The following is a 14206-nucleotide window of genomic DNA, read 5'->3' on the forward strand; positions in this document are numbered from 1 at the left end:
CAGGGAAGCTGTAAAAGGAAAATTGATTAGTTTACATCATTGTTCTTCTGAGGATAATTTGGCAGACATGATGACTAAACCATTGGGTGGTGTTCACTATGGAAAATGTATTAAGTCAATAGGTCTGATGTCTCTTCCTGTCATGAAGGGAGGAGTGTTGGAATATTCATGAGCAGGAAGAGTCATGTGGTAACTCAGTTAGCCAATGTGAAGAAAGTGCTACTGAGTCTGTGCAAAAAGGGTATTGAGTTAGGAGCTGGATTCTTCCAGTCTCTGGTTTTGTCTCTGTATCTCTCTGTAAGAAGTCTTCATTGTGCTATGATGCTGTAAAGAAGAATGTATGGTATTGTAAATATTTTGATATTAATATAAAGAAGTTATTTGAATCAGCTAAAATGCAGTCAACTGTGAGAGCTTCTGATTTATTTTTTCACCAACAGAAAAATTAAAATTCTCTAACAGTTGTATTGCCCATGAGTAGACTCCTTAAAATAGTTGTACACTTTTTAGATTCGTACAAAAGCAACCACCATTCAAAAGCAACCACCAGGTTCATTCGTTTCTTGTCACTCTTGCCTATCTTTATGCAATAAACAAAGCTCAAATGAATAAACTAGCTATACTGATGGAGATGCAGAATTTGAAGAAAAGAAAAAAATGCATGAACCTGTTTTCCTTTAACAATGTTTCTTCACACAACCTAACTATGAAGAAGACCAATATGACCAACTAGCCTAAAACAATTTCTGTTTTATTAACAAAATTTCCCATTTCTGTGGCACACTTATATTCAGGCCAAACCATGCAGAAACACAGGGTTTTTTAATTTGATACTGAACTCTCAAATAATGCTTTATAGATTATTTACTATATTCAGTAGTAATATTAACCTGGTTGAGTTTCTAAGAATTTCTGTCCCTCTACTCCAGGTAATTTTTGGCTTAGGAGCTGCTCTAGGCTTGCACTCAATTATAGCCTGCCCTCCTTTTGCAGCCAAAACCTCTTTCTTCATTGGATAGAATTCAAAGGTTGGAGGTAAAACTGTGAAGAAAAACATAATTATTAGACATGTATACTTTACAATGCAATGCTACCAGTGTACTCCTATGTCTACTGAAGACACTCCTTCTGACAATAGCATATAATAGTCAATTGTACTGAAAACCTAGAGAGATTTTGCAGAATAAAATAAAGTTGAACCATAATGTTGCGTTTGTAAGACTTTATAGTTTCATCTATTCTCAAAATAGAGAGTTTAAGTAAATAAATGAATTTATGCATTAATTCTACTTGAAAAAACATATTTAATCAAGTCCAGAAAGTAAGAAACATAGAAGAAATGTATTTCTTCTACATGTTGAAAGACTCAAAAGAAACAAAAGATATATTTGGTATAGCAGACTAAAATCAACACCAATGCTTAAAATACTATTGGTTGACAGAAGTTTTCCATCCTTACTGTAACTCACTAGAATCAAAAGAGAGAGAAAAAAAATCTGTCTATCTGTCTGTCTCTCTCTATTTCTCTCTCCCTATCTTGAATTAATATATGCCACAACATTTTCTACAAGTTTCATTCTAATTCTTCAAATATTTCCAAAGAAGTTTACACCAATTAGACAACACAAAAACAATTTGAAATATTACAAATTATGCAAATGTACAATAAGCATTTGTATACATTTCCACAATCCACAAACTTCTAAGTATGTAATAGAGTTCTTCAGATCAAACATGGAGTTTGTGTAAAGCTAATGAGGAATCAATTTGTTTTCAGTGGAACAATCCTACAGCATAAAATGCAATAAACCTATCATACATTTATATTTAAATGTAAAGCCACAATGCAAAAGAATATTCAAATTGTTCAAAAAGATAACACATGGTCATGTGACTGTAGGAAAATGCAAACAGCCATAAATGCAGGCTGGTTGCTGAGCACCTGATATGTGGTCACATAACCAGCTGGCAGCTGACAGAACTTTGAATGGTTGCTAAGTGATCTATCTGTAGTTCAAAATATTCAGATCCTTCTAAACATATTTAAGGTGAGCTATTCCTTTGACCCTAATAGTTTGAATAGTTGAATGAATTTAAAATTCAAAGCTAGCAGTTAGAATTGAACACAGATATTATCAGTTGGTAGGTACTACTGAGGAAACTTAATAGGAATGCAATTATTGCTTTTTCTTCCTAAAATGTTTTATAATAATGTAGTATAATACACTTACCAATAACTTTTAATTCAGCATTTGAATAAATCATTCCATGTATATTTTCTGCTACACATTGATACATGCCTGAATCTTCAAGCTTCAGGCTAGAAAATCTCAATTCTCCTTTCCAATACTGTGAGTAAAACACATAGTAAAAATAGATAATGATGTATTTCAAGATAATAATGATTGCTTTTGAGAATAAGATTGTAATTTTTCTTCTCCTTACATCTTAACCAACCTTAATTTTTTTAGGCAAACATAGATTTAATAATAATAATAATAATAATAATAATAATAATAATAATAATAATAATAATAATAATAATAATAATAATAATAATAATAAAGTTGGAAGGGACCTTGGAGGTCATCAAGTCCAATCCCCTGCTCAGGCAGGTAACCCTATACCATTTTGGACAAATGGCTGTCCAGTTTCTTCTTAAAAACTTCCAGTGTTGGAGCATTCACCACTTCTGGAGGCAGGTTGTTCCACTGGTTAATTGTTCTAACTGTCAGGAAGTTTCTCCTTAGTTCTAGATTGCTTCTCTTCTTGATTAGTTTCCATCCATTGCTTCTTGTCCTGCCTTCAGGCGCTTTGGAAAATTGCTTGACTCCCTCTTCTTTATGGCAGCCCCTGAGATATTGGAACACTGCTATCATGTCCCCCCTCATCCTTCTTTTCATTAAACTAGACATACCCGATTCCATCAACCTTTCCTTATATGTTTTAAACTCCAGTCCCCTAATCATCTTTGTTGCTCTTCTCTCTACTCTTTCTAGAGTCTCAACATCTTTTTTACATAGTGGTGACCAAAACTGGATGCAGTATTCCAAGTGTGGCCTTACCAAGGCATTGTAGAGTGGTATTAATACTTCGCGTGATCTTGATTCTATCCCTCTGTTAATGCAGCCTAGCACTGTGTTGGCTTTTTTGGCAGCTGCAGCACACTGCTGGCTCATATTTAAATGATTGTCCACTAGGACTCTGAGATCCCTCTCACAGTTACTACTATTGAGCAAGGTACCCCCTATACTATATCTGTACATTTGGTTTTTCTTGCCTAAATGTAGAACCTTACTTTTTTCACCATTGAATTTCATTTTGTTAGCGCCCAGTGTTCAAGTCTGTCCAGATCCTCCTGTATCCTAAGCCTATCTTCTGGAGTGTTGGCTATTCCTGCCAGCTTGGTGTCGTCTGCAAATTTGAAGAATTCCCCATCTATCCCCTCATCCAAATCGTTGATGAAGATGTTGAAGAGTACTGGGCCCAGAACAGAGCCCTGGGGCCCCCCACTACACACTTCCCTCCATGTAGATGTGGTTCCATTGAGGACCACACACTGAATATGGCCAGTCAGCCAGCTACGGATCCATCTGGTGGTGATGCTGTCTAACCCACATTTTTCTATCTTATCAAGTAGTAGGTTGTGATCTACTTTGTCAAATGCCTTACTGAAGTCCAAGTAAATTATATCCACAGCATTCCTCTGGTCCACTAATTTTGTCACTTGGTCAAAGAATGCAATAAGATTTGTCTGGCATGATCTGTTTTTGACAAACCTGTGTTGGCTTTTAGTAATGACTTGGTTTGCTTGTAGGTGTTCGCTGATTCGTTGTTTGATTATTTTTTCCAGAATCTTCCCAGGTATTGAGGTCAGGCTGATAGGTCTGTAATTTCCTGGATCCATTTTTTTTCCTTTTTTGAAGATGGGAACTACATCAGCTCTTTTCCAGTCCTCTGGTAGTTCCCCAGTGCTCCAGGATCTTTGAAAAATATAGTTCAGTGGGGGGGCAGGGCCAGCTGCCAAGAAGAACGGGTGTGTTGAACGACTCTCCGGAGCATCTACCCCTGTTTCCGATTGCTTGACAGACCTTTTGGGGTCCCTGGTTCCTTGGAGGGGGACCGGGAATAACAAGGTGTCCTGGGGAGCGGTTCCAGATGGCAGTCGGGACTGGCGAACTCGGGAGAAGCCTTGGCAAGTTGAGCAGAGGAAGGAACTGGCCAACAATGGCGGCCGCGAAGGAATGACAGCTGTCAGCTGGCCGAAGCATAGCGGTGGTATAGCAGGACGAGACGTGACAACTACAGTCAAAAGTTATCTGAGCAGTGATCTTGGACAGAAGGGATCCGGTGCAAGAGCGCTCCAGAGGGTTTTGATAGAAATTTGAAGATTTCAAATGCCCACAAGAGGGGAGGAGGGATTTTCCCTCGTCTCTGGAAAAGCGGCGAAAAGGAAGGTTTGGGCTTAAAAGGTTTGCCTACACTGCGGATATACTACGTTGGTCAGATTTAAGGAGAAAAGGAGTCTCTTTCTTCTTTCTTTATTCCAAGGAAGGAAAGTTTAACTTAGGAAGGCAAGCTTACTTTAAGGTTCAGAGTGAATGCCTGGAAGAAGTCAAGGAGGTAGGCATTTTGAAATGAACAGGCAGATCGTATATTAGAGATAAAGCCAAAGGACACCTGCTGGCTGAACTGAGAATTGCTATAAGAGGGGGGGGGAAACTAATAATAAGGGAAAGTGACTGTTTGTAAATGTCAAGTAGATATATGAGCAGAAATTTTTGACTCTAAGTGATAACTCTGATATTCTGGAAAATATTACAAAAAATGTAAATAAGTGGGGAGGTTGGTTTGGAGAATTGAAAAAAATGTCTAGTATCCCCAATCTTACAAGGGTTGGAATAGGGAGGAAACAGACATCTCAGACTACATTGTTGGAACCGAGCCCTGCCAGGCAAAGATCGCTAGAAGAAATGGCGCAAAAAGATAGGGCAAACTCATTCAGAGATTTGCAACAAATGTTGCAATCAATGCAAGAGTTGATGTGCAAGAATCATGAAGATCTAAAAAAAGAAATAGGGGAAGTAAGAAACGACACAGGGGAACTTAAGGACAAAATCAAGTCCATGGATGGGAAACTTGAATCCTTTCATCAGCAGATTATGAAAAACGAACAAAAACTATCAGAAATGGAGGAAAGGATGGATAAAGAAAAGCAGAGAGTAGATGAAATGAATGAGAGGTTAGTTCAGGCTAACAAAGAATTAGAATCCACAGTTATTTCCCTGGAACTTGAGAAGGCCACTCATTATTTACGGTTCCAAAATGTATGTGAGATAAAAGGTGAAGATCTTCCAGTGATAATGTCAGATATACTAGCGGGGGCTCTGGGGTCCAGCAAAGAAGAGATGGCCAGTGAGATAGATGAGACTTACAGAATCCACACGAACTATGCAAGACGGCACAATCTTCCCAGAGAAGTACACGTTAGATTTATTAAGAAATCAATTAGAGACGAAATACTCTTCAGGTTCAGAGATGACTCATTGGAGTAGCGAGGTAAACAGCTGATTGTACTTAAACAAGTACCTAAAAGAGTGAGAGACTTGAGAAGGCCCTACCAACAAATAACCCTTAAACTGACGAGAAAAAATATTAACTTTAGATGGTTAACCCCGGAAGGGATTCTGGTTACATGGCAAGAGAAAAAGTTCCGTTTAGACTCCATAGATAAAGCAGAGGAATTCTATAGGAAAAACTTTGGCAGTGAGGAAGATTTAGTTGAAAGAGAGGTAAGAGAGGAAGGAGAGATACCAGCTGAGGCCACTGAATCTAAAGATAAACAAGTCGAGATTAGAGAGGATATTGATAATGGGAAAAATGAAGGGAAATATGAGGAGAATAGACCTAAAGAAATTAAAGAGGCTAGACCGACAAGATTGTTAGTGGAAAGAGGAAAGGATTTACAAATTCAAGAGTCTAGACCGACAATAGTAACCAGATCCAAATATAGATAAGGAGGGGGAAAAAGGTGTTGAATCTATATCCATCAATGTTAATGGTCTCAACTCTCCAATAAAAAGGAAAAAAAATTAAACAAGCTTAATAAGATGAATTTAGATATAATTATGTTACAAGAAGTTCATATAAAAAAACAATATCAATATTTATTAAACTGCCCTAAATTGGGAAACATGTTTGCGGCACTCTCGCAATACAAGAAAGGAGGAGTTGTAGCATATATCAAACAGGAAATTTTGGCAAAGCAAATTTATAAAGACGAAGAGGGTAGAATTTTAATAGTGGAAGTAATTTTGAATAAAATAAAAATTCTCCTGGTGGGAATTTATGCCCCGAATGAGGGGCAGAAACAATTCTATAAAAACTACATAACATTATTAATCAATTGGACTATGACAACATTTGTATAATGGAAGACTACAATGCAATTGTGGATAGACACCTAGACTACAAATATGGAAAGAGTAGAAAAAGAACCAGAGGAACAATACCTGATACATTCCTAAAAATGGTAGATGAGCTCAATATTCAGGATACTTGGAGAGAGAGGAATTTAGAGAAAAAACAGTTTACATTCTACTCTGGACGTCATCAATCATGGTCCAGAATTGATATGGTGTGGATGTCAGCAGACTTAAATTTAGAGGTAGAGGATATTGTAATCGATACAAACACATGGGCTGACCATAATCCAATTAGAATTAGATGGAAGGGGCAAAAAAATATGAGAAGATGGACTCTGAAAAGAGCAATTCTAAAACATAAAGAATTCAAATTGAAATTGGAAGACAAATAAAAAGGAAGATACGAATTGCCAAAACTTATGGGATACAGTCAAAGCCTTTATGAGAGGCGTTGCCATTTCTTACATGGCCAGGGAACACAAAATCAAAACACAACGACAAAGACACTTAGAAGAAGAATTAAGTAGAGTTGAGGAAAATTTACAAAAGGAACCACAAAGATGTGATTTGAAACAACAGATAGATCTAATTAAACACAAGATGAATATTATTGGGAAGGAAGAATTAGGACAGCAGATAAAACGTACTAAACAAAATTTCTTCGAAAATGCCAATAAACCAGGGAGATGGTTGCCTTATAAAATTAAAAAACATAATAACAAGCAGAGGATTACTAAACTTTATAATGCAGAAGGTGATATGGTGTACCAGAATGAAGGAAAGAAATTAGTGGCATATGAGTTTTATAAGAATTTATACAAAGATGATGAATGGAGAAATAATTATGACATTGTACAGTATTTACAATCAGCTGACCTACCGAAAGTGCCAGAAGAATTTAAAACTCTCTTGAACAAAGAGATTACAACTTCAGAACTCTTGGAGGCAATCAAGAAACAAAATAATAATAAAGCACCAGGCCAGATGGTCTACCTGTAGAAATGTATAAAATCGCACAAGAATCTTTAAGCCCAATATTGTTGGAACTATTTAATGAGGTTTTAACAAAAGCTAAAATACCAGCCTCATGGGAAGAAGCCCTCCTCACCTTGATTCCTAAGGAAAACTCAGACCTGGCGCATATCAAGAACTATAGACCCATTTCATTATTAAATTCGGATTATAAGATTTTCATGGCTATAATAGTGCAAAGACTTGAAAGATTTCTAGCAGATTTTATACATTCTGATCAAAATGGCTTTTTACCTAAAAGATACATAAGAAATAACGTCAGGATTGTTTTGGACATATTGGAGTATTATGAAGTGCACAATGAAAAGCAAATGGATTTAATTTTTCTTGACGCACAAAAAGCATTCGACAATGTGAAATGGGACTTTATGTTCAATCAATTGTTGTATATGGATTTTGGGGAAAAATTTTTAAATATATTCAAATCAGTTTATTTTAAACAGGCAGCAAAAGTAGTAATTAATGGAGAAATGACCGATAGCTTTAAGATTCAAAAAGGCACGAGGCAAGGTTGCCCGTTATCGCCATTGTTGTTTATACTATCCCTAGAGGTATTAATCAGAGTAATTCGGCAAGATGAACAGATTAAAGGTTTAGAGATCAAGAAAGAGACGTTTAAAACACAAGCTTTCGCAGACGATTTAGTTTTTATAATTGAAGAGCCATTACAATCAGGGACAAGATTGATGGAAATACTGAGTAAATATGGGGAATAGGTATTCAAATTACGAACAAAATAAGATATCCAGGGGTACAATTAACTGCTAGATGTGTTTGTCATGTGTCTGATTAACGAAACACTTAAAAGGACTTTCAGGCATATTTTCTCCTAAAAATAAAAGGTTACAGAGACGTCAGTACAGCATGGAGGAAATGCTTAGGTCTGCTTCTCTTCCGTTACGCATAACATTCCAAGCATTTTCCACTCCCTTATTGTAGGGTCATGGTTCACATCTTCCAATCAACTTGGAAGATGTGATTTACTTCCGGTTTCTTTCTCCCGGGCTATCCTTATGCTCCTCCCTCTTTCCCAGTTGCTGGTTTAACTATATATATACCAGACAGTTCTGCACATTGTCAAAGCAACAATATACAGTATTTGCAGTGTTGACATCGTTACACTCAAAAGAGACAACTATGATAAGTTAATTGAACAGATTAAAAAGGATTTAGATACTTGGACCAATTTACAGCTCTCCTTTATGGGCAGAATTGCTGTAATCAAAATGAATGTGCTACCCAAAATTTTATTTTTGTTCCAATGTATACCCATAAAATTGGATAAGAATTTTTTTCAAAACTTTAACAAAATTATACTCAATTTTATTTGGCGATGAAAAAGAGCAAGAATTAAATTAAATTAAAATTACTGCAGGATTCGAAGGGACCTGGAAAAATATTATCAGGCCATAGTATTATTATGTGTAAGGGATTGGATATTATTAAAGAACATGAGATTATTATGTCTGGAAGGTCATGATTTACAAATAGGATGGCATGCTATGTTATGGGATCAGAAATATAAGACACACAAATATTTTCGAAGGCATTATATCAGACAAGCTCTAATTGATGTATGGGTTAAAACCTGGCAACCAAATTATACTCAAGTTCCCAGCTGGATCTCATTGTTAGAAATGCATGTACATCCAAAGTTTATCCAATTAGGAAAGATTATAACATATAAAAATGTTCTAGACAAGAAAGGAGAATTGAAACCCAGGAAAATTCTTCAAGACGAAGGGATAGAATTAGAATAGTGGGCATACCTTCAATTACAGACGAGATATTGGAAAGATAAAAAAGAGTTAGGCATAAAATTAGAACCGATAGGGCTGGACAAAATACTATTTGGTACTGAGGATAAAATGATTAAAAAACAATATCATTATTTGTTAGATCAGGCAATGTATGAGGAACAGGTAAAAGAGACCATGCTTTTTTTTTATTAAAAGTTTTATAAAAATTACAATATAAACCCCCATACCCAACCCAACCCCCTCCCTCTCCCCCACTTCCCAGAGCTAAACACAGGGTTACAAATATAATAATCATAATCTAATTAACATTAACCAACTATTTAAATAACCAAGTCCATAACGCGCTTTAACTCCCTTTTAACATAAATTTAAACAAATTAAAATTAAACACAATAATAAACAAATTAACAACCTAATTGTTAAACAATACAATACTAATACTATAATAATAATAATATAATAATAATAATAATCTAAAATTTACTCATAAGCCAAATGGAACTTTTTAGTCCCATATTTATTCTGAATATAATCTATCCATCTTCTCCAGACTGAAGTGTATCTTTCTTGTGATTGATCCTTCAAATAAGCAGAAATCTTGGCCATTTCTGCTAAGTTTGACACTTTAAGCGTCCATTCTTCTATAGTAGCCAAGCAGTCCTTCTTCCAATATTGCCCTACTAATAATCTTGCAGCTGTTATCAAATTCAACATCAAATTAGTTTTTTTAGTATCACAATCTGTAATAATACCCAACAAAAATAATTGTGGAGTGAACTTTATCTTTTTCTTAAAAATCTTTTGAATGTTCCACCAAATCCTAATCCAGAAAGCTTTTATATTTCTACAAGTCCACCAGATATGGAAATAAGTAGCATCTAAACTACCGCATCTCCAATATTTAGGCTGTAAATTAGGATACATACAAGACAACTTTTTAGGATCCAGATGCCATCTATAAAACATTTTATAGAAATTTTCTCTTAAGTTCTGGGCCTGGGTAAACTTTACATTTATGACCCATATTATCTCCCACATATCCAATGGAATCGGTTTGTAAGGACCCACCCCACTTTGCATCTTAAGAAGACAGAACTCCTGGAATATTTCTTCCAACACGCATCTTTATTAAGAGAAAGCTGGATGCAGGCGTTCTAGACAGGACTTGGGTCCAAGCTCTCCCATTCAAGGTTTTAAGGGATCCCCCATTAGCCACACCCCATCACCCCCTTCTCCCAGCGACAATCCCAGGCATTACATTCTCACCCCCTTTTCCTCACTGCCGGGAGGAGACTTCAGAAAGGATTACATGAAAGCTNAAGCTAATGACCCCCATTGTTATTGTTAGTCCTTTTGGTGATATCCACATCCAGTCCCTTTGAAGTAGGCTGAAAGAAGTGAGGGCCATAAAGCCCCTTTGTTCACCCCCTTCCCTTCATCGTATGACAGAATCCAGAGCAGGCAGAAATGCGGTTTTTCATAGTTGATAACTAGAGATGGAATATATTTGGATTCTGACATCCTGCCCCCTTAAAAATAAGAGAGATCCACCTGAAGAAAACAAAACAGGTATAAAAGTTAGTCAGGCTTGTTAGGATACTCTGTGTGAAACTTCTTTAATAGCTTTGGGGCTCTGACATGACGTTTATGGACCCACTCGTTTTGCGAGGCAGGGAGGTGTTTCCATGCAACTAGGTACTGAGTCGCTCCATGATATCTCCTAGAATCTAAGATTTCCTTTATCTCGAAGTGTTGTTCGCCCTCTACCATGATTGGAGGTAGTGGTGGGGGGATTTTAGGCCGTAATGATGACTGATGCTCTCTTTTCAGCAAGCTGCAATGAAAAATTGGGTGTATTTGCCTGAGATTTTTTGGTAATTCTAATTCTACTGTTACTGGGTTTATGATTCTTTTAATTGGAAAAGGCCCTATATATTTTGGTCCCAGTTTTTTACAGGGTTGTAGGGACTTCCGGTATTTTGTAGATAAGTACACCATTTCTCCTATAATGAATGGTGTAGGCTCGATCCTTTTTTTATCGGCTTGTGCTTTGTATGCCTGCCTAGCTTCATCTAGTGCTTTTCTAACTATTGGCCAGGTGTTTTGTAATTGTTCCATCCATTCTTTCAGTGATGGGATCGTTGGTTCGTTTGGGGTTAATTCTGGCATGGGGTTGAAACTTTGACCGTTGGCTATTTGAAAAGGAGTGTAACCTGTGGTGGAGTGGACTGCATTGTTGTAGGCAACTTCTGTGAAAGGTAGTAGGTCCGTCCACGTTTTCTGCTGATAATCAATAAAACATCTTAAATATTGCTCAAGTACTGAGTGACACCGTTCTGTTTGTCCATCCCCCTGTGGATGATGGCTAGATGTCAGTCCCTGAGTGGTTCCTAAGAGGGATAAAAATTCCTTCCAAAATGCAGACGTAAATTGCACTCCCTATCAGAGATGATGCGTTGGGGTGCTCCATGCAATCTGTAAATATGCTGGACAAAAAGTTTCGCTAAGGCTTTTGCAGTGGGAATCTTTGGGCAAGGGATAAAGTGTACCTGTTTGGAAAACAAGTCCGTGACCGTCCAGACAACAGTATTCCCATTGCTTTCTGGTAATTCCACTGTAAAATCCATGGCTATTTCCCTCCATGGGGCTGAAGGATTTGCCACTGTTTGTTTGTTTATTTAGATTTGTATACCGCCCTATCTCCCTTACAGGACTCAGGGCGGTGAACAGGCGATAATAAAAATCACAATAAATATCTATTCTAAAATCAAATTAAATAAATAAAGGCCTGCTCTAAAATACCCCATATAAAAACCTATACTAAAACCTAATTAAGACTACGCCAGGCCGGCCGCACGAAATAGAAGAGTTTTCAGGGCTCGGCGAAAAAGGCGCAGGTCCGCAGTTGTACGTAGGTCGGGGGGTAGGTCATTCCAGAGGGCAGGAGCTGCCACAGAGAAGGCTCTCCCCCTGGGGGTCGCCAGCCGGCATTGACTGGCCGACGGCATCCTAAGGAGGCCCTCTCTGTGGGAGCGGACTGGTCAAAGGGAGGTATGTGGTAGGAGGCGGTCTTGCAAATACCTAGGTCCATTGCCATGGAGCGCTTTAAAGGTTGTTACTAACACCTTGAAGTGCACCCGGAAGGCCACAGGCAGCCAGTGCAGCTCACGCAGGAGAGGTGTTACATGGGAGTATCTAGAGGCCCCCAAAATCCCCCGCGTGGCCGCATTCTGAACTAGCTGGAGCCTCCAGGTGCACCTCAAGGGGAGCCCCATGTAGAGAGCGTTGCAATAGTCCAGGCGGGAAACAACGAGGGCTTGAGTGACCGTGCGTAGAGCGTCACGATCCAGAAAGGGGCGCAACTGGCGTATCAGGCGAACCTGATGAAAAGCCCCCCTGGCCACGGCTGTCATATGATCGTCTAAAGACAGCCGAGTGTCCAGGAGGACGCCCAAGTTGCGGGCCCTCTTCGCGGGGGCTAATGACTCACCCCCAATAGCCAGGGATGGAGCCAACTGGCTATGTCGTGACGCCGGAAACCACAGCCATTCGGTCTTGGACGGGTTGAGTCGAAGCCTGTTCCTCCCCATCCAGACTCGCATGGCCTCCAGGCACCGGGACATTACTTCCGCGGCATCGTTGGGATGGTCCGGGGTGGAGATGTACAGCTGGGTGTCATCTGCGTACTGATGAAACTCCACCCCGAAACCACAGATGATCTCACCTAGTGGCTTCATATAAATGTTGAACAGGAGAGGCGAGAGGACCGACCCCTGTGGTACTCCACAAGTGAGGCACCTCGAGGTCGACCTCTGCCCCCCTGCCAACACAAATTGCGACCAGTCCGAGAGGTAGGAGGAGAACCACCGTAAAACGGTGCCCCCCAACCCCAACCCCCCTAACCGGTGCAACAAGATACCATGGTCNTGCATCTGCCAGGAAGTTCTTTCTCCCCGGCAAATGTTTGAGCTTAAATTGGAACTGGTGGAAATGCTGGGACCAGCGGGCTTGTTTGGGGTTGAGCTTCCTGGGTGTTTTCAGGGCTTCCAAATTCTTGTGATCAGTCCACACCTGGAAGGGAATTTTGTTGCCTTCTAGGAACTGGCGCCACGTGAGTAATGACCAATGTATCCCGTATGCCTCTTTCTCCCATACGGGCCAGCGCTGTTCTGTTTCCGTGAGTTTCTTGGATGTATATGCACAGGGTTGCAATACCCCGTCATCGTTTTCTTGTAATAGTACAGCCCCCACTGCCACATCGCTTGCATCCACTTGTATTACGAAGGGCTTATCCATGTCTGGGTGCCTCAGTACTGGTTCGGCAGAAAAAAGTCTCTTTAATCTCTCAAACGCTGTTTGGTACTCCATTGTCCATGTTAGTGACTGGTTATGTTTTACTGAGGATGCTCCCTTTGTTTTTAGTAAGTTAGTGAGGGGCAGGGCTATCTGAGCAAATGAGGGGATGAATTGACGGTAAAAGTTTGCAAAGCCCAGGAAACTTTGTAGTTGCTTTCTTGTGTGGGGTGGTGCCCAGTCTAATACTGCCCTGACCTTCTCTGGGTCCATTTCAATGCCTTGTGGGGATATGCGATAACCTAGGTAGTCTATCTTTTCCTGGTGGAATTCGCATTTTGAGAGTTTGGCATATAGGTGGGCGGCTCGCAGTTTCTTTAAAACCGCTCTGACTAGGTTTTTTTTTTTTTTTTCCAAAGAAATTTTATTATTTTCCATCAAAAAGAAACAATCATAACATACATAAACACAATAACAAATATAAACCCCCCACCCCACCCCGGACTTCCCAAACCTAATCCCAGGATAATATTCATATAAAAGTAAACAAATACTAATATCTCTAACTCCACAAAATATCTTGATCTACATGAAAAGATAGAAAAAGTGAGAAAATCTAAAAACCTAAATTATATTCTACCACTCTATACTTCTTTTGAATATAAACAATCCATCTTCTCCATATTGATAAAAATT

The 14206-nt window shown here is 38.8% G+C and overlaps 1 protein-coding gene across 1 annotated transcript in view; it reads right to left on the reverse strand.

Annotated features, from left to right (window-relative positions):
* Window positions 1-14206, reverse strand: part of CNTN1 (contactin 1) — a 173608-nt gene that overhangs the window by 105496 nt on the left and 53906 nt on the right. The window contains exons 9-10 of the mRNA XM_015822697.1: window positions 2232-2349; window positions 891-1041 (exon numbers count right to left, since the gene is read on the reverse strand). Of these exons, the coding sequence (XP_015678183.1) occupies window positions 891-1041; window positions 2232-2349 (269 nt within the window). The remainder of the gene's footprint in view (window positions 1-890; window positions 1042-2231; window positions 2350-14206) is intronic.

Source organism: Protobothrops mucrosquamatus, unplaced genomic scaffold (genome assembly GCF_001527695.2).
Source record: "Protobothrops mucrosquamatus isolate PMUCROS unplaced genomic scaffold, P.Mucros_1.0 scaffold1645, whole genome shotgun sequence".
NCBI lineage: Eukaryota > Metazoa > Chordata > Lepidosauria > Squamata > Viperidae > Protobothrops > Protobothrops mucrosquamatus.